Consider the following 26,577-nt stretch of genomic DNA (forward strand, 5'->3'; position numbering starts at 1 on the left):
AGGGTTAGGAGAGAGAGAGGGAGGGAGACCGAGACAGGTAAGGAGAGAGAGAGGGAGGGAGGGAGGGAGACAGAGGGGTAAGGAGAGAGAGAGGGAGGGAGACAGAGGGGTAAGGAGAGAGAGAGAGAGAGAGAGAGAGAGAGAGAGAGAGAGAGAGAGAGAGAGAGAGAGAGAGAGAGAGAGAGAGAGAGAGAGAGGGAGGGAGACAGAGGGGTAAGGAGAGAGAGAGGGAGGGAGACAGAGGGGTAAGGAGAGAGAGAGAGAGAGAGAGAGAGAGAGAGAGAGAGAGGGAGGTAGACCGGGACAGGTAAGGAGAGAGAGAGAGAGGGAGGGAGACAGAGGGGTAAGGAGAGAGAGAGGGAGGGTGACCGAGAGGGGTAAGGAGAGAGAGAGAGAGAGACCGGAGAGATAGGTTTGGTTGAAAGCCCAGTGAAGGCTGTCATTAGGGGTAAAAATATAATGTGTCTTAGCTCAGCCAGGCTACGGAAATGACACACACACACACACACACACACACACACACACACACACACACACACACACACACACACACACACACACACACACACACACACACACACACACACACACACACACACACACACACACACACACACACTCAGATGCATCCTGTTTCCATTGATCATTCTTGAGATGTTTCAACAACTTGATTGGAGTCCATCTGTGATAAATTCTATTGATTGGACATGATTTGGAAAGGCACACACCTGTCTATATAAGGTAGAACTCCGAGACAGGATTGTGTCGAGGCACAGATCTGGGGAAGGGTACCAGCAAATGTCTGCATTATTGAAGGTCCCCAAGAACACAGTGGCCTCCATCATTCTTAAATGGAAGAAGTTTGAAACCACCAAGACTCTTCCTAGAGCTGGCCGTCCGGCTAAACTGAGCAATCGGGGGAGAAGGGCCTTGGTCAGGGAGGTGACCAAGAACCTGATGGTCACTCTGTCAGAGCTTCAGAGTTCCTCTGTGGAGATGGGTAAACCTTCCAGAAGGCTCTGTCCTCTGGCACCTGTTGGATAAGCAGAATGATGGCGCACCGTCCTAATCACTCACACACGCAATCACTCACACACACAATCACTCACACACACACTGGTCCCTGCATCCCGCCTTCATCCGTCGCACTCTAACGAGTGTGTCACAGTTTCTGCAGAGTTCAGCTCTCTTCTCCTTAGAGCATCCCATAATGCCTGTTACCATAGTGATCAGCTGAATCCATTAGCCATATGCTTCACTCTCGTCCTCCTGCTGATTCTATACCTGCCCTACCCTCTTTTCCATCCCTCTCTTTTAATCATCACTCTGTTCTTCACTCATTCTCCCCATCTCTTTGTCTGTATCCTTTCTCTCTCTCCCTCCCTCTTTCTCAGTCTCTCACCGGGCCGGATTGTGGTTTCACCAGTGGGATCAGGAGCTCAGCTCGGAATTCCGGAATTCTAGGTGGGTGTGTGAGTGTGCGTGTGCATGTGCGTGTGTGCATAGTAAGTGTGTGTGTGTGTGGTGAGTGTGTGTACATAGTAAATGTGTGTGTGTGTCTGAGTGTGTGTGTGTGTGTGAGAGTGCGTGTATGTGTGTGAGTGAGTGTGTGTTAGTGTGTGTGTGTGTGCGTGTATGTATGTGTGTGTGTGTGAGAGATTGAATCAGGAGCTGATTTGTGTGTGTTGCAGGTTTCAGGGAGGATGTCTGTAGCGGTGGTCCCAGAATCCTCAGGGCTGAGGTCATGTGATGAGTTATGCCCATCCCCATCATCCATCTTCAGCCCCCCCATCGCCACAGAGGAGGTGGAGGGTCGCCATGACAACAGGAGGGTAGAGCAGCAGGTGATGGATGAGTTGTGCTGGTGATGCTATAGTCCAGATACAGTAGGTGAGACGACTGGACGACTGGGGTAAGGAACGTCGTGTGATGTCACTGTGTGATGATTTGTCACAACGGTGTCTAACAAAAACGGGTCAGAAACCAGGGGCAACCAGCCAGGAAGAGAAGGAACACACCTGTACTATACACCTGTACAACGTACAGCCCTAGGTATCACTGTTGTGTGTGTTTGTGTGTCAGACTGCAATCATTTCATTTAGCACGGTTAAGCAGGGCTTGAACTTCATTGGTTAATGTGTTGTTGTGTTTCAGGACACTTCATTGGTTAATGGTGTTGTGTTTCAGGACACTTCATTGGTTAATGTGTTGTTGTGTTTCAGGACACTTCATTGGTTAATGTGTTGTTGTGTTTCAGGACACTTCATTGGTTAATGGTGTTGTGTTTCAGGACACTTCATTGGTTAATGTGTTGTTGTGTTTCAGGACACTTCATTGGTTAATGTGTTGTTGTGTTTCAGGACACTTCATTGGTTAATGTGTTGTTGTGTTTCAGGACACTTCATTGGTTAATGTGTTGTTGTGTTTCAGGACACTTCATTGGTTAATGTGTTGTTGTGTTTCAGGACACTTCATTGGTTAATGTGTTGTTGTGTTTCAGGACACTTCATTGGTTAATGTGTTGTTGTGTTTCAGGACACTTCATTGGTTAATGGTGTTGTGTTTCAGGACACTTCATTGGTTAATGGTGTTGTTGTGTTTCAGGACACTTCATTGGTTAATGTGTTGTTGTGTTTCAGGACACTTCATTGGTTAATGTTGTTGTGTTTCAGGCCACTTCATTGGTTAATGTTGTTGTGTTTCAGGCCACTTCATTGGTTAATGTTGTTGTGTTTCAGGACACTTCATTGGTTAATGTGTTGTTGTGTTTCAGGACACTTCATTGGTTAATGTTGTTGTGTTTCAGGCCACTTCATTGGTTAATGTTGTTGTGTTTCAGGCCACTTCATTGGTTAATGTTGTTGTGTTTCAGGCCACTTCATTGGTTAATGTTGAAGTGTTTCAGGCCACTTCATTGGTTAATGTTGAAGTGTTTCAGGACACTTCATTGGTTAATGTTGTTGTGTTTCAGGCCACTTCATTGGTTAATGTTGTTGTGTTTCAGGCCACTTCATTGGTTAATGTTGTTGTGTTTCAGGCCACTTCATTGGTTAATGTTGTTGTGTTTCAGGCCACTTCATTGGTTAATGTTGTTGTGTTTCAGGCCACTTCATTGGTTAATGTTGTTGTTGTGTTTCAGGCCACTTCATTGGTTAATGTTGTTGTTGTGTTTCAGGCCACTTCATTGGTTAATGTTGTTGTTGTGTTTCAGGCCACTTCATTGGTTAATGTTGTGGTGTTTCAGGCCACTTCATTGGTTAATGTTGTTGTTGTGTTTCAGGCCACTTCATTGGTTAATGTTGTTGTTGTGTTTCAGGCCACTTCATTGGTTAATGTTGTTGTGTTTCAGGCCACTTCATTGGTTAATGTGTTGTTGTGTTTCAGGCCACTTCATTGGTTAATGTTGTTGTTGTGTTTCAGGCCACTTCATTGGTTAATGTTGTGGTGGTTCAGGCCACTTCATTGGTTAATGTTGTTGTTGTGTTTCAGGCCACTTCATTGGTTAATGTTGTTGTGTTTCAGGCCACTTCATTGGTTAATGTGTTGTTGTGTTTCAGGCCACTTCATTGGTTAATGTTGTTGTGTTTCAGGCCACTTCATTGGTTAATGTTGTTGTGTTTCAGGCCACTTCATTGGTTAATGTTGTGGTGTTTCAGGCCACTTCATTGGTTAATGTTGTTGTTGTGTTTCAGGCCACTTCATTGGTTAATGTTGTGGTGTTTCAGGCCACTTCATTGGTTAATGTTGTTGTTGTATTTCAGGCCACTTCATTGGTTAATGTTGTGGTGTTTCAGGCCACTTCATTGGTTAAGTGAATTCGTTGTTGTGTTTCAGGCCAAAGGCAGGTTAGTGTGAAGCATGGCTGTGTGTGATCCTCCCCACCCCCTGCTGACACCACCCAGAACAGCCAGGTAACACACAAACACACAAACACATGATGCTTGATGTTTCAGACCTCTGCCACCATAGGGCCAGGTTGCCATGACAATGAGGAAGAGCAGAGCAAAGAGCCAAAAGTATCCACGCTAATCATCTCAGACACCAGTCAGGAATAAACAGACTCTACTGGGATTGACCTGCCTGCCTGCCTGCCTGCCTGTCTGTCTGAGCGAGTGAGAAACTGATTGGCCGGCAATGATGTTAGAAATTATGTCATGATGATGTCACGGTAATACAATTGTGTCATGGTGATGTCATCTTAAAGGGGCAGGAGGATGCTGTTGAAACTGGAGCAGGATATATAGACAGGTGTGTGCCTTTCCAAATCATGTCCAATCAGTTGAATTTACCACAGGTGAACTCCAATCAAGTTGTAGAAACATCTCAAGGATGATCAATGGAAAAAATATGCACCTGAGCTCAATGTCGAGTCTCATAGCAAAGGATCTGTTTACTAAATAAGGTATTTCAGTTTTTAAATTTTATTTCTAAACTTGCAAACGTTTTTAAAAACCTGTTTTCGCTTTGTCATTATGGGGTATTGTGTGTAGACTAATGAGGGAAAAAACTATTTAATCAATTTTAGAGTAAGGCTGTAACGTAAAAGTGTAAAAAGTCAAGGAGTCTGAATACTTTCCCTAAGGCACCGTAAGGAGAATATAAGTATTATATATTTTCACAGCGTTTAATATATATATTTTTGTACTGGAAGATTCACAATAAAAACATTCTCTCTCAGGTGTTTAAATATTCCTCCCCAGTAGTTCTCTACGGTACGATGTGTGTTCATGCATGTTCTTATTTTATGGATATAACAGTGTATGCAGCATCAACAGTATAAATGTAGGAGTGCGTGCATGTGTGTCTGTCTGTCTGTCTGTGGTCCTCAGGGCGAGGACCTGCCTTCCCAGTTTGGTCACATGACTGTGAGCTGCCAGTCATTGGCGTAAGCTCCGCCTCTATACCCTCCCTTAGCCCCTCCCACACAGAGTTAAGTCTACACCGCCCCTCCTCACAACCTCCCCAGCTACTGCCAACCCCCTCCAACCCAGGTAGGAACAACATAACACCATCATAATAGGATGATAAAATGAAATGGTAGAATAGAATCATGGAATGATAGAACAGAATCATGAAATGATAGAACAGAATAATAGAATGATAGAATAGAATTATGGAATGATAGAACAGAATAATAGAATGATAGAATAGAATCATAGAATGATAGAACAGAATCATAGAATGATAGAACAGAATCATGAAATGATAGAACAGAATAATAGAATGATAGAATAGAATAATATAATGATAGAATAATAGAATAGAATCATGGAATGATAGAATAGAATAATATAATGATAGAATAGAATAATAGAATGATAGAATAGAATAATAGAATGATAGAATAGAATAATATAATGATAGAATAGAATAATATAATGATAAAATAGAATCATGGAATGTTAGAATAGAATCATGGAATGTTAGAATAGAATCATGGAATGATAGAATAGAATCATGGAATGATAGAATAGAATCATGGAATGATAGAATAGAATCATGGAATGATAGAATAGAATCATGGAATGATAGAATAGAATCATGGAATGTTAGAATAGAATCATGGAATGATAGAATAGAATCATGGAATGATAGAATAGAATAATATAATGATAAAATAGAATCATGGAATGTTAGAATAGAATCATGGAATGTTAGAATAGAATCATGGAATGATAGAATAGAATCATGGAATGATAGAATAGAATCATGGAATGATAGAATAGAATCATGGAATGATTTGTACAGAGTTCATCATCATGTCAACACATGGAGTATTCTATTATTCTGTTCTATCATTCAATTATTCTGTTCTATCATTCTATTATTCTGTTCTATCATTCAATTATTCTGTTCTATCATTCTATTATTCTGTTCTATCATTCAATTATTCTGTTCTATCATTCTGTTCTATCATTCTATTATTCTGTTCTATCATTCTATTATTCTGTTCTATCATTCCATGATTCTATTCTATCATTCTATTATTCTATTACTACTCAGCACTCCAAAGACCTGCCACACCTACCCAGGCCACACAGCCTACAGGTACACTGCTGTGTGTGTCCACATGCGTGCGTATGTGTGTAGCAGTAGGGAGGGGGGCCGTTACACTGTAAGAGATGTAGTCTGAGGTCTCACAGTGAACCGGTCTCTTTCCCTGCTGCTTCTACTCTACAGAAAGAGAGGGGAAAAAGATAGCTCCTGAATTGCTACTAGTCCTCTACTTGTCAGCTATTACAACAAATGATACAGCTTTGAATTAACGTTTAACAAACAAGCAATTGATTTACGTGTTGGGTGTTTATATCTGTGTATGTGTGTGTGTGTTGTGTTTGGTGTGGGTACTCTCCTGTCACAGCCAATCAGCAGCAAAGCTACCAGGGGATGATGGAGTTGCAGCTGCTTCCGAGCCAAGCCCAAAGCATGCTGGGATGGCGAAGCGTGATTCATCACTCCAGAGAATGCGTTTCCACTGCGCCAGAATCCAATGGCGGCAAGCTTTACACCACTCCAGCCAAGGTTGGCATTGCGCATGGTGATCTTAGACTTGTGTGCGGCTGCTCGGCCATGGAAACCCATTTTATGAAGCTCCTAACAAACAGTTCTTGTGCAGACGAGGCTTCCAGAGGCAGTTTGGAACTCGGTAGTGAGTGTTGCAACAAAGGACAGACAATTTTTACAGCCTACGCACTTCAGCACATGGCGGTGCCGTACTGTGAGCTTGTGTGGCCTACCACTTCGCTGTTGAGCCGTTGTTGCTCCTAGACATTTCCACTTCACAATAACAGCACTTACAGTTGACCGGGGCAGCTCTAGCAGGGCAGAAATTTAACAAACTGACTTGCTGACACACTGACTCGGTACCGGTACCCCCTGTATATAGTCTCCACACTGACTCGGTACCCCCTGTATATAGTCTCCACACGGACTCGGTATCAGTACCCCCTGTATAAAGCCTCGTTATTGTGTTACTTTTTATTATCTTTTACTTTAGTTTATTTGGTAAATATTTTCTTAACTCTTCTTGAACTGTACTGTTGGTTAAGGACTTGTAAGTAAACATTTCACGGTAAGGTCGACACTTGTTGTATTCGGCGCATGTGACAAAAAAAGTTTGATTTGAAAGGTGGCATCCTATGACGGTGCCATGTTGAAAGTCACTGATCTCTTCAGAAAGGACCATTCCACTGCCAATGTTTGTCTATGGAGATTGCATGGCGGTGTGCTCTATTTTATTCACCTTACAGCAACGGGTGTGACTGATATAGCAGAATCCACTCATTTGAAGGGCTGTCCACATACTTTTGGCCATGTAGTGTACAGTGCATTCAGAAAGTATTCAGACCCCTTGACCTTCCTCACATTGTGTTACGTTACAGCCTTATTCTAAAATGGATTAAATAAAACATCCTCAAATCTACACACAATACCCCATAACGACATCACAATACCCCATAACGACATCACAATACCCCATAACGACATCACAATACCCCATAACGACATCACAATACCCCATAACGACATCACAATACCCCATAACGACATCACAATACCCCATAACGACATCACAATACCCCATAACGACATCACAATACCCCATAACGACATCACAATACCCCATAACGACATCACAATACCCCATAACGACAAAGCGAAAACCGGTTTAGATTGTTTTGCAAATTTACAAATTCTTGAAAACAGAAATACCTTATTTATATAAGTATTCAGACCTTTTGCTATGAGACTCGACATTGAGCTCAGGTGCATCCTGTTTCCATTGGTCTTCCTTGAGAAGCTTCTACAACTTCACCTGTGGTAAATTCAATTGATTGGACATGATTTGGAAAGGCACACACCTGTCTATATAAAGTCCCACAGTTGACAGTGCATGTCAGAGTGAAAACCAAGCCATGAGGTCAAAGCAATTGTCCGTAGATCTCTGAGACAGGATTGTGTCGAGGCACAGATCTGGGGAAGGGTACCAACAAATGTCTTCATTATTTAAGGTCCCCAAGAACATAGGGGCCTCCATCATTCTTAAATGGAAGAAGTTTGGAACCACCAAGAGCAATCGGGGAGAAGGGCCTTGGACAGAGGTGACCAAGAACCAGATGGTCACTCTGACAGAGCTCCAGAGTTCCTCTGTGGAGATGGTTGTCCTTCTGGAAGGTTCTCCCATCTCTGCAGCACTCCACCAATAAGGCCTTTATGGTAGAGTGGCCAGACGGAAGCCACTCCTCAGTAAAATGCACATGACAGCCCGCTTGGAGTTTTCCAAAAGGCACCTAAAGGACTCAGACCATGAGAAACAAGATTCTTTGGTCGGTTGAAACCAAGATTGAACTCTTTGGCCTGAATGCCAAGCGTCACGTCTGGAGGAATCCTGGCACCATCCCTACGGTGAAGCATGGTGGTGGCAGCATCATGCTGTGGGGGAGACTAGTCAGGATCGAGGGAAAGATGAACGGAGAAAAGTACAGAGAGATCCTTGATGCAAATCTGCTCCAGAGCGCTCAGGACCTCAAACTGGGGCGAAGGTTCACCTTCCAACAGGACAACAACCCTAGGCACACAGCCAAGACAACGCAGGAGTGGCTTCGGGACACGTCTCTGAATGTCCTTGAGTGGCCCAGCCAGAGCTTGGATTTGAACCGGATCAAACATCTCTGGAGAGACCGGAAAATAGCTGTGCAGCGACGCTCCCCATCCAACCTGACAGAGCTTGAGAGGATCTGCAGAGAAGAATGGGAGAAACTCCCTAAATACAGGTGGACCAAGCTTGTAGCATCATACCCAAGAGGACTTGAGGCTGTAATCACTGCCAAAGGTGCTTCAACAAAGTACTGAGTAAAGTGTCTGAATACTTAAGTAAATGTGATATTTCAGTGTTTTACTTTTTTGAATGTGCAAAAATGTATAATTTTTTATTTTTTTACTTTGTCATTATGGGGTATTGTGATGTCGTATTGTGATGTCGTTATGGGATATTGTGATGTCGTATTGTGATGTCGTTATGGGATATTGTGTGTAGATTGATGAGGGGGGGAAAACTATTTTAACCATTTTAGAATAAGGCTGTAACGTAAAAAAGAATAAAGTCAAGGGGTATGAATACTTTCTGAAGGCATTGTATATCAGAGGTGCTGTACAGCATCATTTATATACTCCAGTTGAGTTTTGTATGGATATGAAATTACTATAGATTATGTATTGATGTGTTTGAGCAGATTAAATTGATGTGGCTGATTTGACAGGTCACCTTTCTTAATGTTGTGGTGTCGTCTCACTCTCATGCGCGTGCCACACACACACACATTTCAGTTTCCATGATCTTTAATAAAAGGCACATGTACAGCCATAGTGAGATGAGTCAGTGAGTCTATTGGCATAGAGACGAAAAGCATTAAAACACAGAAATACAAGACCTAGATAGGCCCGGAGGAGTCAGATCTATAGAAACACTCAACCTAAATAGGTCAGGAGGAGAGACAGAGCTATCACAGTAGATTCTACTTTTTAGTAACATCGTCATCTCAGCATCATTCAAGTAACTAACACTCTAAACACGTCACCATAGTAACGCACCAGACCCCCCCCCCCCCCCCCCCCACACACACACACAAATTTCCAGTTCCCAAAGTCAAAAGGTCCATCCAGGATTCTCCCCATTTAAAACCAGAGTCGTGAGCTAGGTCTAGATACAATCAGATCATGAGTTAACCGGCGATAGAAGACACCAGCATAGCGGATGTTTTGGCGGTGGAACTTAGTTTGAGCCGTCAAAAATTGCTGAGCAGCTACTCTTGCGATCATTGTCAGGAAACCACACCTACCACACCTGCCCCACTCGCTGCAGAAGTTCACAACGAGAACGTGTAGGCTATATAGAAATATTTATGCTCAAATTGAAAAATCATTAAACTAAATGAGGATTTCTTTCATCCCTAAATCGAGGTGTAGATTACATCTCACATTCCAGTGTTGAACTTATAAACAAGGCTGCATGGGATTTCTGTTCATGTGACTCCGTGCAGCCAATGGGAATGTCCGGCTTTACTTGTGGATTTGACCGCAAAAACAACCACTCTGCAGATGTTAGCTAAAGCGGATCTGATGGAATCGAGCCCTTAGTCCTGTGAAACAGCGTTGAGCCGGTGGACCGTTCAGATTCTCTTTTCCGTCTTCCGGAGGGGAACCACCCTTCTACGGGGGGACCTCCCCAAGATAACGCCCTAGGCTTTAGCTTAGAGGACTAACACGGTCTTGTGGCATGCAGACAAACCAGATTCAAACCCAGTCTGTCACACTAGCTGGGGTTCCCTTCAGGTCCGTTTCAGGGTTCTGGGTTCTCCGGTTCGAGCACGGCCCAACCCGAGCAGAAGGAGTCCACACACACATACATACACAGATGTTGGTTTCTGAGCAGGCCTAAGAGGTCTGCCGATTGTGTGTATGCGTGCGTGTGTGTGTGTGTGTGTGTGGCCATGCAAGAATCTGTTTATAGGGATGTGATCACCAGGGCCCTAAATGTATCTGTCTCAACACAAACGCACGCGAGCAACACCGTGCACACACACGCAAGCGCACAGCCACACTAATACCAAACTAAAAAAGGCTAAATTCAAAGGATTTTAAATATTCAGGGTTAAAAAGAAATAAAAAAGGAGGTATAAGTTAACTTCTTGAGGTTAAATATTTAAATCACAACTCATTTTTTAAGTACTAACTAAAAGGAGCATGCAAAACACTGCCATCTTGGCTCTGCTCTGGGTTGGTCTCAGAACAAAATGGACGGCTGTCCTAATCAAACAGACTAGGAGCAGGTCAGAGTGTATGTATACAGGTAACCCACCCTTCCATTCTATAGGACAGACTAGGAGCAGGTCAGAGTGTATGTATACAGGTAACCCACCCTTCCATTCTATAGGACAGACTAGGAGCAGGTCAGAGTGTATGTATACAGGTAACCCACCCTTCCATTCTATAGGACAGACTAGGAACAGGTCAGAGTGTATGTATACAGATAACCCACCCTTCCATTCTATAGGACAGACTAGCTGAGTGGTCAACAGAGTTCAAAAGCTCACATTCACATCTTTGGAACACATACGCACACACATTTACTCAGAGTATCATACCACACACACTCTCGTATGGTTCATCCTGCTTTGGTGGGTATGAGCTACCTTTGGCTCTGGGGTCAAAGGGTGAAAGGTCAGACAGACTCAACTCCACAGGTACACCATCCTGTCTCCATAGCGACAACCCCCTCTCCCCTAACACCCCCATAGTAACAACTCCTCAGTCCATACAGATGAATTCCCCTAGCAACACCATCCGGTCTCCATAGTGACAGCCCCATCTCCCCTAACACCCCCATAGTAACAACTTCCTCAGTCCATACAGATGAATTCCCCTAGCAACACCATCCGGTCTCCATAGTGACAACCCCATCTCCCCTAACACCCCCATAGTAAATCATAGCAACACTAAAAGCAGCATCTGAAATGGTGGGGTTCCCTAACTCTCTCAATATGTGGTCCTGTGTGTGTGTGTGTGTGTGTGTGTGTGTGTGTGTGTGTGTGTGTGTGTGTGTGTGTGTGTGTGTGTGTGTGTGTGTGTGTGTGTGTGTGTGTGTGTAAAGAGGTATGAGTGGTGTCTCACTTTAAACTCAAACTTCTCTCTCCCTCACGTCCTCTACACGTCTCTCTCGGTCCTCCTCCTCCTCTGTCTATTTCTGGATCTGGAAGATGAAGAGACGTAGGTTGATGTTCTTAGCGGCCAGTAGTTTGTTACACTCCACAGAGTCGGTGATGGGCAGGGGGACGTAGTCAGTCTCGTTGGTGTCGTTGCTGAACGCATGATGGTGAATCACAGGCTTGATCCTCACATCATCGTACGGACCTTTCAACAGCAGGAAGGAACACTCTATAGCCGAGTTCACCTAGAAGGAGGAGGATGAACGTTAGAGAGAGCGAGAGCGAGCGAGAGCGAGCGTGTGTGTGTGTGTACCTTGCTCTTGAGGATGAGTTGGAAGGAGAGGGTGCGTTTGCACGAGAGGTTAGGGTTGCGTTCTGAGTCATTGACTCTGGCCTTCAGTACCCAGGTCTGGTTCAACACGGTGAAACGAGGACTTTCATAGTACAGACGAGTTATGAAGTCATCTGTCCGGTACGGCCTGAACTGGACCTCTGGACAGGGGAGAGAGAGGGGGAGGACAACATTTGAAAGATGCATGTTTTCTGTGTGTGTGAGACTGGTCCTTTGAGACAGATTTAAATTATTGTCCTGGAAGTCAGATACTGTGTGTGTATGACAGTGTGTACTGTGGATAGGGCTGTTACGGTGACAGTATTACCGCCACACCGGCGGTCACGAGTCATCAAGGCAGTCAAATTCCACGTAACCGTTTAGTCACGGTAACTAGGCTTCTCCAAGCTCTGATGCTGCTGATGGTCATTAGTAGCCTACCAAACTTGCTAACTGCCTGGTACTCAGTACTCTATTGTCCCTATAATCACTCTGACATCAATGCAAATGGAATGGAAAATCTAATCAAACACTTCATGAGAGCCATGAGCTCATGTTGCGCAACATTTCTATAGGCTATGCTATTGTGTGAGAAAACAGTGTGTGTGATGGCCTCTATTAAAAAGAGGAGGATCCCATCAGCTTTCTATAGGCTAGGCCTACTATATTTCTCAACTTTCCTAATATTAAGCACATTGCTTCTCTTTACAACAGGAGTATAGCCTACCTGACTGGCATGAAAATGAACCACAGGAAAAGTGTTCTTCATTCGCTATTTAAGTGCATAGATGACATGTATTTTTTCCTGCTGCTCCTGTTTTAAACAGGTGCATGATAATGGTCCATTCTAAATCAAAACAAATGTCACATATATACTATTTAGTATATGTAAAGACAATATTCAAATCAGGAAGTGTGATGGGTGACAATATTAGCCTATCACTTGTGAATGATGCCCCGCGTAAGAAACCGCCTTTTATTGCACATTTTTCAAATCATAGTGCCACACCTCATGTAGTCTAGCCCATAGGCCTATATGTTTTGATAAGGTTTGTATCACAACTAAAGTGGCCAAATAACTTCTTAAAATTAAGCACATTAATCCACTTCACAAGGGGTTTAGAGCCTAACTGGCATACATAAGCAGCACGTGAGTTTCTCAGGGAGAAATGGCACAACACAGCACTCCGGGCCGAGGGCACAACGGGACTGGCCGCAGAAGGCATGGCTTTTTTTTTAGGGTGCATTACGGCCAAAGGGGATGCCGCCGTGAAATCCGAGGCATTATCAAGTGCTTGTCAAATTGTGAATGAGAGACTGATGAAGTGTGTACAGCCTGCGCAAAAAAAACAAAGCAGAGCTCGTGCCTTTCAAGCAACTTTTTTGATTAGTCACGTCACGCAGCCTTACAATGTATTAATAATCTCAACCTATAGCGCAACATTTATAGAACAACTAAAGTCACATTAATAACGCTAAATTCAGCATATAGGAGTACCTATTTCTTTGTTAACCTCTCAACACAGAATAGCCGCATGTGCACACGTCCTCAAATCGTAAGGAGAAAATACATATATTTTCTTCAGCTTTTTTTCAAATTGAATTCTTCATAATATAAAATAATGCCACAGAATTCTAAGCAAATCTTGTCTGTTAAATGAACTAGTGTAGCCCACAGCCATATGGCATAGTCAGATCAGAACCTAAGGACAACTCAGAGTATCCTATTCTGCTCTTCTGAAATATACATTTTCTTCAATAAATAATGGATTTATTGTGAAGGTGTAGGCTATATAACATGGATTTATTAGACTTTTTTCAAATGTAGATGTTCCAAAGGTCTGCATCGGTGTATGGAAGCCAGGAGATGCTAAATGTGTTTATGTTAATTAACATGAGACTAGAGGTCGACCGATTAATCGGAATGGCTGATTAATTAGGGCCGATTTCAAGTTTTCATAACAATCGGAAATTGGTAATTTTGGACGCCAATTTTGCCGATTATTATATATATTTTTTTACACCTTTATTTAACCAGGCAAGTCAGTTAAGAACACATTCTTATTTTCAATGACGGCCTAGGAACAGTGGGTTAACTACCTTGTCAGGGGCAGAACGGCAGATTTTTACCTTGTCAGCTCAGGGATTCAATCTTGCAACCTTACGGTTAACTAGTTAAACGCTCTAACCACCTGCCTCACGAGGAGCCCGCCTGTTACGCGAATGCAGTAAGAATTCAAGGTAAGTTGCTAGCTAGCATTAAATTTATCTTATAAAAAACAATCAAAATCACTAGTTATAACTACACATGGTTGATGATATTACTAGTTTATCGAGCGTGTCCTGCGTTGCATATAATCGATGCAGTGCGCATTCGCGAAAAAGGACTGTCGTTGCTCCAACGTGTACCTAACCATAAACATCAATGCCTTTCTTAAAATCAATACACAGAAGTATATATTTTTAAACCTGCATATTTAGCTAAAAGAAATCCAGGTTAGCAGGCAATATTAACCAGGTGAAATTGTGTCACTTCTCTTGCGTTCATTGCACGCAGAGTCAGGGTATATGCAACAGTTTGGGCCGCCTGGCTCATTGCGAACTAATTTGCCAGAATTTTACATAATTATGACATAACATTGAAGGTTGTGCAATGTAACAGGAATATTTAGACTGATGGATGCCACCCGTTAGATAAAATATGGAACGGTTCCGTATTTCACTGAAAGAATAAATGTTTTGTTTTCGAGATGATAGTTTCTGGATTCGACCATATTAATGACCTAAGGCTCGTATTTCTGTGTGTTATTATGTTATAATTAAGTCTATGATTTGATAGAGCAGTCTGACTGAGCGATGGTGGGCACCAGCAGGCTCGTAAGCATTCATTCAAACAGCACTTTCGTGCGTTTTGCCAGCAGCTCTGGTGTTTATGAAATCAAGCCTCAACTCCCGAGATTAGGCTGGTGTAACCTATGTGAAATGGCTAGCTAGTTAGCGGGGTGCGCTCTAATAGCGTTTCAAACATCACTCGCTCTGAGACTTGGAGTAGTTGTTCCCCTTGCTCTGCATGGGTAACGCTGCTTCGAGGGTGGCTGTTGTCGATGTGTTCCTGGTTCGAGCCCAGGTAGGAGCGAGGAGAGGGACGGAAGCTATACTGTTACACTGGCAATACTAAAGTTCCTATAAGAACATCCAATAGTCAAAGGTATATGAAATACAAAATGGTATAGAGGGAAATAGTCCTATAATTCCTATAATAACTACAACCTAAAACTTCTTAACTGGGAATATTGAAGACTCGTGTTAAAAGGAACCACCAGCTTTCATATGTTCTCATGTTCTGAGCAAGGAACTTAAATGTTAGCTTTCTTACATGGCACATATTGCACTTTTACTTTCTTCTCCAACACTTTGTTTTTGCATTATTTAAACCAAATTGAACATGTTTCATTATTTATTTGAGGCTAAATTGATTTTATTGATGTATTATATTAAGTTAAAATAAGTGTTCATTCAGTATTGTTGTAATTGTCATTATTACAAATACATTTATTTTTTTATATATATATATTATTTTATTATTAATTATTATTTTGTTATGTTATTATTATTATTATTATTATTTTAAATAATAATAATAATAATTATTATTATTTATTTATTTATTTAAATTTTTATTTAAAAATCGGCCGATTAATCGGTACCGGCTTTTTTTGGTCCTCCAATAATCGGTATCGGCGTTGAAAAATCATAAAATCGGTCGACCTCTACATGAGACAGCCGATGATTGTCAAGCAAATAACTGTCTGACTAAATTTCGTGACCGCAACAGACCTAACTGTGGAAGTCAGGTACTGTGTGTGTATGAGTGTGTACTGTGGAAGTCAGGTATTGTGTGCATTACAGCCTCCTCAATCACTTTTTATAGCCACTGTTTACAGGCCTCCTGAGCCATATACAGTGTTCCTTACTGAGCTCCCTGAACCTTGTAGTCAGGGCAGATAATATTCAAGTTTTTGCTGACACAGACCCACTCCAAAAAGGTTTTCGGAGCCATCATCGACTCAGTGGGTTGTGTCTAACATGTCCCCAGACCTACGCATTGCCAGAGTCATACCCTGGATCTAGTTTAGTCCCGTGGATTATACATTCTGGATCTAGATGTTTTTCCTCATAATCCTGGAAGATTAGAAAATACCTGAGCCCAGACCAAGGCTCTGCATCGGTCCTCATGCGTCTAGACCTTAACGCCGCTTGACACCGTCGATCACCACATTCTTTTGGAAAGATTGTAAACCCTAAATTGGTCTGCACAGACAAGTTCTTACTTGGTGTAGAGTTTATCTGTCAGAAAGATATCATTTTGTCTCTGTGGATGGTTTATCCTCTAACAAATCAATTGTAAGTTCCGTTTTTAGGACCACTATTGTTTTCACTATATATTCTACATCCTGGTGATGTCATTCGGAAAGACAATATCAACTTTCACTGCTATGCGGCTGACACACAGATGAAACATGGTGAGGCCCCAAAATGTCCCTCCCTGGAAGCCTGTGTTTCAGACATAAGGAAGTGGATGGCGGAAAATGTTTTACTTTTAAACTCGGACAAAAACAGAGATGCTTGTTCTAGGTCCCAAGAAACAGAGAGATCTGGTGTTGGATCTGACAATTAATCTTGATGGATGGACAGTCGTCTCAAATAAAACTGAAGGACCTCAGTGTTACTCTGGACAGTGATCTCTTTTGACGAACATATCAATAATATTTCAAGGATAGCCCCCCCCCCCCCCATCTTCGTAACATTGCAAAAACACCAAACTTTTTGTAAAAACAAAATTATGCAGAAAAGCAAATCCATGCTTTTGTCACTTCTAGATTGGACTACTGTGATGCTCTACTTTCCGGCTCCCCGGATAAAGCATTAAATAAACTTCAGTTAGTGCTAAACACAGCTGCTAGAATCTTGACTATATTACTCCAGTGCTAGCCTCTCTACACTGTTAAGGCTAGGTCTGATTTCACGGTAAAAAAAAAATAAAAAAAAATGTAAAGGTTTTACTGCTAACCTACAAAGCATTACACGGGCTTGCGCCTACCCATCTCTCCGATTTGGTCCTGCCGTACATACCTACAGGTACGCTACGGTCACAAGACGCAGGCCTCCTTACTGTCCCTAGAATTTCTAAGCAAACAGCTGGAGGCAGGGCTTTCTCCTATAGAGCTCAATTTTTATGGTATGGTCTGCCTATCCATGTGAGAGACGCAGACTCGGTCTCAACCTTTAAGTCTTTACTGAAGACTCATCTCTTCAGTAGGTCCTATGACTGAGTGTAGTCTGGCCCAGGAGTGCGAAGGTGAACGGAAAGGCACTAGAGCAACGAACCACTCTTGCTGTCGGTTCCTGGCCGGCTCCCCTCTCTCCACTGGGATTCTCTGCCTCTGACCCTAATACAGGGGCCGAGTCACTGGCTTACTAGTGCTCTCGCATGCCGTACCCATAAAAGGGATGCGTCACATCATGCAAGGCTTTTCTCCTTATACTCAACATGCGTGTTGAGTCACTGACATGATCTTCCTGTCCGGTCTCGCGCCCCGTCGGACTCATGCGGTGGAGGAGATCTTCATGGGCTACACTCAGCCTCGTCTCAGGGTGGTAAGATGGTGGTCTGTTGATATCACTCTAGTCGTGTGGTGGCTGTGCTTTGGCAAAGCTGGGGGGCTAGGGTCAGTCTGTCCTGTCTGGTGAAATGCTGGTGTCCTGTGGGAACTTAAGTATGCTCCCTCTAATTCTCCCATCTCTCTCTTTAGGAGGACCTGAGGCCTAGGACCATGCCTCAGGACTACCTTGCCTGATGACTCGTGGTTGTCCCCAGTCCACCTGGTCGTCCTGTTGCTCCAGTTTCAACTGTTTTGCCTGCAGCTATGGAACCCCTGACCTGTTCACCAGACGTGCTACCTTTTCTAGGACCTGCTGCTCTCGACCCCCTCTCTCTCTACTGTACCTGCTGTCTTGACCTCTGATTTCTCAGCTATGAAAAGCCAACTGCCCACCTGTTGCACCCTCTACAAGCACTGTGATTATTATTTGACCCTGCTGGTCATCTATAAACATGTGTTCATCTTGAAGAATGATCTGGCCTTAATGGCCATGTACTGTTATAATCTCCACCAGGCACAGCCAGAAGAGGACTGGTCACCCCTCAGAGCAGTGTTCCTCTCTACGTTTCATCCTAGGTTCCTGCCTTTCTAGGGAGTTTTCCGAGCCACTGTGCTTCTACATGTACATTGCTTGCTGTTTGTGGTTTTAGGCTGGGTTTCTGTACAGCACTGTGAAATCTGCTGATGTAAAAAAGGGCTTTATAAATAAATGTAATTTGATTTGACAGTGTGGAAGTAAGGTACTGTGTGTGTGACAGTGTGTACCTAGCCTACCTGTGAAGCCTATCTTCTCGTAACAGAGCAGGGAGAATATAGAGTTGTAAAGGGTTAGTTCTCTGCTGTGGCTCTGGTCCATCTCCCCCAGGATGCCCATCAGCTCTGTGCCAGTCTTGGTGGGATGGCAGCACTCCTCCTCGTGGGCTGGTAGCTCGTGGAACGGTCCCTTCCATGGGCAGCCAATCCGCTTATACTTACACTGCGTCACCCTGGCAACACATCAGGAAGTGGGAGTTTAGGGCCAATCATGGTAGTGCACCGCTTAAAGCCATCACCCTACAGATCTGCAAACACGGAGGGGTTAGGGCCAAGGGGGAGGGGTAAGAAGTGATTTGGGACCGGCTGTATAATTTCTGCTGGTTCTGTCATTGACCCTATTGCAGGTGTTGTCTGGTAGGGTGTGTTATTGCTGAGCGATTAACTAAAATATCAGTTATTTTTCATTTTTTTAACAAGTAATTGATCGATGTCTGTTGAATTATTTTAATTATATTTTGTTCATTTTTTTCCTGTGAGCTCAATGCACAGTTTCTCTAGAGATAAATCAGATCCAGCCTGAACTGTGAGATGTAGTAGGAAGTTGTAGTTTCCAATATTATACATAGCTTAACGAAGAAAACATGGTAACTAACTACAATGACCATAATCCATTGAGCACCTATTTGTCCGGTGTGTGTGTTTCTTTTACACCTGATACGGAATAGACAGAAGACTGCCCAATCGAGAGCAGCTGTTGCTTCACCAGGTATCTTTACCTAAAAGTACATGATCTAAGTGATTGATAGTTGGTATTCAGCAGTCATAAAAGTATGCCTTATTTACTTTGAATAACTACTCAAAATTTGATATTGTCAAACAGCAGCTCGTAATATGCATAAATGATGGTTAATAAGTGATAAGCAGTAATGGGCCGTCACTACCATCATGGGACTTTCATTCACTGTTTTAGTATGTGTTGTTACATCATTCAACCCACATAATGCATTTAATGTTAAAAAAATATTATAGAACCAAAACGACCTCAAAACACTAATCGCTCAGCACTAGTGTGTGTGTGTGTGTGTGTGTGTGTGTGTGTGTGTGTGTGTGTACCAATGAGGTGTGTACCTGTCTTGGCACTCCTCTTTCTGGTGCCTCTCTAGGCTGGAGCGAGGGAACTGTTTGAGACAGAAGGGACAGTCTGTGGGCAGCTCACTCACAGCCTTCTCTACAGCCAGGTTCCTACAACACAGAGACTTGGTGATCTCACACCTGGGGGGGATTAAAAGATTTTACATATATCAATTACTCACTCAGTCAATTCAATTCAAGTGCATTTGTAAACTGTGTGTGTGTGTGCGTATACATACCTGCAGTTAGGACAAGTGGCCTGTTCCTCTTTCAGACGAGAGTCAGCCAGCAGGTGGATGAAACAGCCAGCACACATCAGGTGACCGTTGGTGCACTGTAGAGCAGAGCGGGAAGGGTTATTGTAGGTGTGTTTGGTGTCCATACTGTTGATATGAGTCTTTAGAAATCAGTGTTAATACACTCATTTGCTTTGAGGTGGGTAGAGCATCTAGTGAGGGCATACTACTCAGTATCACAACACAGTGAACTGGGTAAGAGAGGAGAGCAGTTCACTCTAAGGTGACATCTTGGGGCTTTTCTATTTCCTAGGGGGTCAGCCTGGGATAATCAATGTGCAGAACAGACATCTGCAGGTGTTCATGTCTTGTTGGCAAATCTGAATAGAAAAGGCTCGGGTGCCATTTTGGACACCTACATCCTGAGGATTTATAGATAATCTCTTTCGCAGCGCTGAGCACTGTCTACCGATATTATCTATAGGTCATAATTTCTCTGCACAGCGCTGAGCACTGGCTAACCCTTCTGAACACGTTAACTACTGAGTTAGCGGCTAGCCTGCGTCCCTGGGCCCAACATCCTCTCCACACCCATCTAGCTAACGTTACAGCCCACGACAGGTGCTGAGGCTTACAGATTTTCCTCAACCCCTACTTCATGCCTGCCATTCCTAGCCTGTGAAGCTAAATAGACATGTTAGTTGGGTCTATTTAATACGACGTTAGCTAACTAGCTGGCTAATATTGACAAGTGGGACAGAGTTGGTAGGCCAGGACAGGTGTGTTTGACAGCATTTACCTGATAAACGGAGGCTTTGGGCAGGTCTAAACACACCGTGCAGCACAGCACTGAATACAGCCTCTCTTCCAGCTTTCCCGACTCTCCCTCCGGCAGTCTCATCCGCTTCTTGGGCGGCGGCTCGTCCGGGTCCGACTCGGGCCCGAGCCCCTCTCCTCTTCGGAAGCCCACCTCCTCTTGCATTGATGGCCCACCGACCACTGTCTCCAGGGCTGCCCCCACCGCCCCAACCCCCAGTCCGCTTGAGGAGCCTGGAGCCGCCGCGACGCCCACCTCACCACGCTCTTCCATCGAGGACATGGTGGGTGGTGGTAATGGTGTTTGTCAAGCGTAATCTAGCGACCTGTCGCCAAAATGTTAGCTAGCTGGCAGATTTAGCTACACCAGGCTAGGCAAGGGAAAGCCAGGACAGCTAACGGTCAGCTGGCTAGCAAGAAGTCAGAGCTGGAATACACGTTAGCTAGCTAGCTAGTTTGTAAGCAATGTTGCGCAATACGCTTTGAATTTAACAAACGGACATTCACCTAACGTTCTAGAAATTTCCAAAAATCGTTATTTGACGGTCGTTTTCGTATAAATGTAGCGCTGTTGACTGGCAGTTTAACGAATATATTCAGCTAGCTACATGCTATAGCTAACAAGCTCACAAAACACTCCAGTCCTCGCCCTTGTCTAGCTAGAACAAAACAACCCGTCAGATGTTTTTGTGTTGTCAAGTCGCAGTTATTTGCCGTGACAGCGCATGAGCGGCCGTTCATAACGGCCCGGTTCGGCAGGTCGGTAAACGTTTTGTCCCTGGTGCCAGCTCGCTATCCACTGGACCTCCGGGACGTGTCAGTTTTGGAAAAATCTGAGAGATGTTCAGACAGTTCGCTAGGATTTGCCTAGTTTAACTACACAGACATCTTTGTTTTTCTCCTGTCCGGACCGTCCCCTCCTCCTCTCCCCGACTTCACTACACCCTAGCTCGGCTGCACCTTCCAATCCTAACCGGTGTTACTCAGCTATAGTCACAAAAACAGCAAATCCCGAGTTTCGTTGCTTGATAAACTGTCAATATTTTGCCAGCTGCTGTTAAGGCCTCCCTTGACAGTCCTTGCCCTGCGTCGCAGATTGGCTAACAGTGGAATGTTTTTTTTGTTTTTTTTTTGTAGCAGATGACTTGGGGGGTATTTAAACAGTTATGTGGGTGCGCATGCGCGGTTGCTGTCTGCAGGGTGCGTGTGGGGGACCGGGTAGAATTTAGGACTTGAAAGGTGACCAAAACCCGATATGCGACAAAATGGAGCACGTCACCTCACCTGAAGGGCATCACCTGCCTAGACACAGCCAGACATAATCTGACACATCATGCTACCTGAAACCCTGGTTGCCCCTGTACAATTGATAGCCAACAAAATGTAACAACAATAGGTCTATCTATTCTTCATTTGTCAAATGATGTAATAGACTAATACATTGGGTGATAGCAGCAGAACCCAGGTGTTGTGATCTTGTTGATAATTATTATTACACTTTTTGGTCACTCAAAACGTTGCCACAACTGTTTATCTTGTGTCTGACACAGAAGATACACAGTCAAAAGGTGGTGTTAGATAGGGGTAATGAGGAGGCCTGGTGTCAGCTATCTGATCAGGCAGGGTGGAGTCGCAGCCTGTGATTGGCCAAAGGGACATGCCTTATATGGCTAAATGACATGACCAGAGACCAACATCTCCTACACACACACACACACACACATACACACACAGCTGTCACTATCTTAACGTACATCACTGGGGCCGAGCTCCCTGCCACCCAGGACCTCTATACCAGGCGGTGTCAGAGGAAGGCCCAAAAAATGTCAAAGACTCCAGCCCCCCAAGTCAGACGTTTCTCTCTGCTACCGCACAGCAACCGATGAACCAAGTCTGGAATCAACAAGACACTGAACAGCTTCTACCCCCAAGCCAGAAGACTGCTAAATAGTTAGTTATACGTGCATATCTACCTCAATTACCTCGTACCCCTGCATATCGACTCAGTACTCGTACCCCGTGTATAAAGCCAAGTTATCATTAATCATTGTGTATTTATTATTACGAGTTTTACTTTTCTATTATTTCTCTATTTTCTTTCTCTCTGCAATGTTGAGAACGGCCCGTAAGTAAGCATTTCACTGTTAGTCCACACATGTTGTTAACGAAGCATGTGACCATTTTTATTTTATTTGATTGAACACCAGTCATCAAGCAAGATTGATGTGCAGCGTATGTGCACTAAAAACAGGTCCCTTTCCCCTTTACACTCAGGAGGAGACAGGAAGTGAATCCACAAGTCACACTGTCACTGGTGACACCCATCATCATCCCTTACCTCTCACAATGAACCATGCCAAAATCAACTTCACTTACTTCAAAACCTACTTAACAACTTAACCTAACTAACTTAACAACTTAACTTACTTAACTTAGCCTGGCTATAGTTGAATCACCAAGACTGCATATCCAAGAACCGTCTCGGGGATTCGGTTGTGGCTTCATTGACTGTTTATCATCAAGACATCACATGACTACATTCCCCACATTGGCCTAGTACCGCCATACTCAACTGGCGGCCCGCGGACCCCCCCTTCGACCGCTAGTATCATATAAACACACATGAGACATGGCAGAATGCCTAGCATTGCAGAAAATTTGCTTTAAAACGTTAAAATAAATCTCTGCCCCATGGCAAAATGTGTAGAAACTGCAACATTTTCTCTCCTCCAACAAGAGGGGTGTGAACAGTTTAGGGTCACATGGGTTGCGAGGTGGGGGTTTTGTTACTACGCTGATAAATTCCATCCAGACCTTTTAGGAAATTTGTGTGACCGGACCTTCTCAAATAGTACTGGAGTACCCATGACCTAGCAATTGTAGTTTCCTCAGATACCACTACAGCTGCAAGCTCCCTTCCTCAGATACCACTACAGCTGCAAGCTTCCTTCCTCAGATACCACTACAGCTGCAAGCTCCCTTCCTCAGATACCACTACAGCTCCAAGCTCCCTTCCTCAGATACCACTTCAGCTCCAAGCTCCCTTCCTCAGATACCACTACAGCTGCAAGCTCCCTTCCTCAGATACCACTACAGCTCCAAGCTCCCTTCCTCCGATACCACTACAGCTCCAAGCTCCCTTCCTCAGATACCACTACAGCTCCAAGCTCCCTTCCTCAGATACCACTACAGCTGCAAGCTCCCTTCCTCAGATACCACTACAGCTGCAAGCTTCCTTCCTCAGATACCACTACAGCTGCAAGCTTCCTTCCTCAGATACCACTACAGCTGCAAGCTTCCTTCCTCAGATACCACTACAGCTGCAAGCTTCCTTCCTCAGATACCACTACAGCTGCAAGCTCCCTTCCTTAGATACCACTACAGCTGCAAGCTCCCTTCCTCAGCTACCACTACAGCTGCAAGCTCCCTTCCTCAGATACCACTACAGCTGCAAGCTCCCTTCCTCAGATACCACTACAGCTGCAAGCTTCCTTCCTCAGATACCACTACAGCTGCAAGCTCCCTTCCTCAGATACCACTACAGCTCCAAGCTCCCTTCCTCAGATACCACTTCAGCTCCAAGCTCCCTTCCTCAGATACCACTACAGCTGCAAGCTCCCTTCCTCAGATACCACTACAGCTCCAAGCTCCCTTCCTCCGATACCACTACAGCTCCAAGCTCCCTTCCTCAGATACCACTACAGCTCCAAGCTCCCTTCCTCAGATACCACTACAGCTGCAAGCTCCCTTCCTCAGATACCACTACAGCTGCAAGCTTCCTTCCTCAGATACCACTACAGCTGCAAGCTTCCTTCCTCAGATACCACTACAGCTGCAAGCTTCCTTCCTCAGATACCACTACAGCTGCAAGCTTCCTTCCTCAGATACCACTACAGCTGCAAGCTCCCTTCCTTAGATACCACTACAGCTGCAAGCTCCCTTCCTCAGCTACCACTACAGCTGCAAGCTCCCTTCCTCAGATACCACTACAGCTGCAAGCTTCCTTCCTCAGATACCACTACAGCTGCAAGCTTCCTTCCTCAGATACCACTACAGCTGCAAGCTTCCTTCCTCAGATACCACTACAGCTGCAAGCTCCCTTCCTCAGATACCACTACAGCTGCAAGCTTCCTTCCTCAGATACCACTACAGCTGCAAGCTTCCTTCCTCAGATACCACTACAGCTGCAAGCTCCCTTCCTCAGATACCACTACAGCTGCAAGCTTCCTTCCTCAGATACCACTACAGCTCCAAGCTCCCTTCCTCAGATACCACTACAGCTCCAAGCTCCCTTCCTCAGATACCACTACAGCTGCAAGCTTCCTTCCTCAGATACCACTACAGCTGCAAGCTTCCTTCCTCAGATACCACTACAGCTGCAAGCTCCCTTCCTCAGATACCACTACAGCTGCAAGCTCCCTTCCTCAGATACCACTACAGCTGCAAGCTCCCTTCCTCAGATACCACTACAGCTGCAAGCTTCCTTCCTCAGATACCACTACAGCTGCAAGCTTCCTTCCTCAGATACCACTACAGCTGCAAGCTCCCTCCATGTACACCAGGTGGTGCAAATACCCTAAAAATGCTATTGTTCTCAACTTAAATTAAAAGCATATCACATCTACACTGAACAAAAAAATATAAACGCAACATACAGCAATTTCAAAGATTTTACTGAGTTACATTTGATTAAAGGAAATCAGTCAATTTAAATAAATTCATCAGGCCCTAATATATGGATTTCACATGACTGGGAATACAGATATGCTTCTGTTGGTCACAGATACCTTTAAATGAAAGGTAGGTGTTCGGATTAGAACACCAGTCAGTATCTGGTGTGACCAGCAGTTTCCCTCATGCAGTGCTTACACATCTCATTTGCATAGAGTTGACCAGGCTGTTGATTGTGGTCTCACTCCTCTTCAATGGCTGTGCAAAGTTGCTGGATATTAGCGGGAAGTGGAACACGCTGTCGTACATGTCCATCCAGAGCATCCCAAACATGCTCAATAAGTGACATGTCTGGTGAGTATGCAGGCCGTGGAAGAACAGGGACATGTTCAGCTTCAAGGAATTGCGTACAGATCTGTGCCTTATCAGGGACTGTGCCTTATCATGCTGAAACATGAGGTGATGGTGGTGAATGAACGGCACGACAATGGGCCTTAGGATGTCGTCACGGTATCTCTGTGGTTTCAATGTGCCATTGATAAAATGCAATTGTGTTCATTGTCCATGGATTATGCCTGCCCATACCATAATCCCAACTTCACCACGGGGCACTCTGTTCCCAATCTTGACATCAGCAAAACGCTCGCCCACATGACGCCATACACGCTATCTGCCATCTGTTACTGTTGAAACCGGGAGTCATCCGTGAAGAGCACATTTCTCCAGCGTGCCAGTGGCCATCGAAGGTGAGCATTTCCCCACTGAAGTCGGTTACGACGACTGAACTGCAGTCAGGTCAAGACCCTAGTGAGGACGATGAGTATGCAGATGAGCTTCCCTGAGACTGTTTCTGACAGTTTGTGCAGAAATTCTTTGGTTGTGCAAGCCCACAGTTTCATCTGCAGTTTTTAAGAGTGGCCTTTTATTGTCCCCAGCACAAGGTTAGGGTTAGGTTCTTGATATGCCACACCTGTCAGGTGGATGGATTATCTTGGCAAAGGAGAAATGCTCACTAACATGGATGTAAACAAATTTGTGCACAACATTTAAGAGAAATAAGCTTTTTGTGCTTATGGAAAATGTCTAGGATCTTCTATTTCAGCTCATGAAACATGGGACCAACACTTTACATGTTGCCTTTATATTTTAGTTCAGTATCTGTAGTGCTCCTGTTTTTAGTAGCTGCCACTAGTCTTTGCACTCATACGCCTTTACTTTGTCATATTTGTTATTTTCTTTGTATATGTGCAGATGTAGTATCTTAATTT

General features: G+C 44.1%; 1 protein-coding gene across 2 annotated transcripts; it reads right to left on the bottom strand.

Annotated features, from left to right (window-relative positions):
- Positions 1-9,321: 9,321 nt before the first annotated feature.
- On the bottom strand, positions 9,322-21,744 carry LOC120026863 (cysteine and histidine-rich protein 1-like). Of its 2 annotated transcripts, none has more exons than XM_038971579.1 (6): positions 20,622-21,744; positions 19,826-19,920; positions 19,584-19,697; positions 18,474-18,685; positions 12,019-12,197; positions 9,322-11,950 (listed from the first exon to the last, which is right to left on the bottom strand). In XM_038971579.1, exons 1-6 carry the CDS (start codon positions 20,919-20,921, stop codon positions 11,738-11,740), a joined length of 1,113 nt encoding a protein of 370 aa, XP_038827507.1. In that variant the 5' UTR covers positions 20,922-21,744; the 3' UTR covers positions 9,322-11,737. The 2 variants fall into 2 exon arrangements, with proteins under 2 accessions (XP_038827507.1, XP_038827506.1); XM_038971578.1 differs by having other exon boundaries at positions 19,584-19,727; positions 20,622-21,741.
- Positions 21,745-26,577: the final 4,833 nt, after the last annotated feature.

This window comes from Salvelinus namaycush, chromosome 32 (assembly GCF_016432855.1).
Source record: "Salvelinus namaycush isolate Seneca chromosome 32, SaNama_1.0, whole genome shotgun sequence".
NCBI classification, from domain to species: Eukaryota; Metazoa; Chordata; class Actinopteri; order Salmoniformes; family Salmonidae; genus Salvelinus; species Salvelinus namaycush.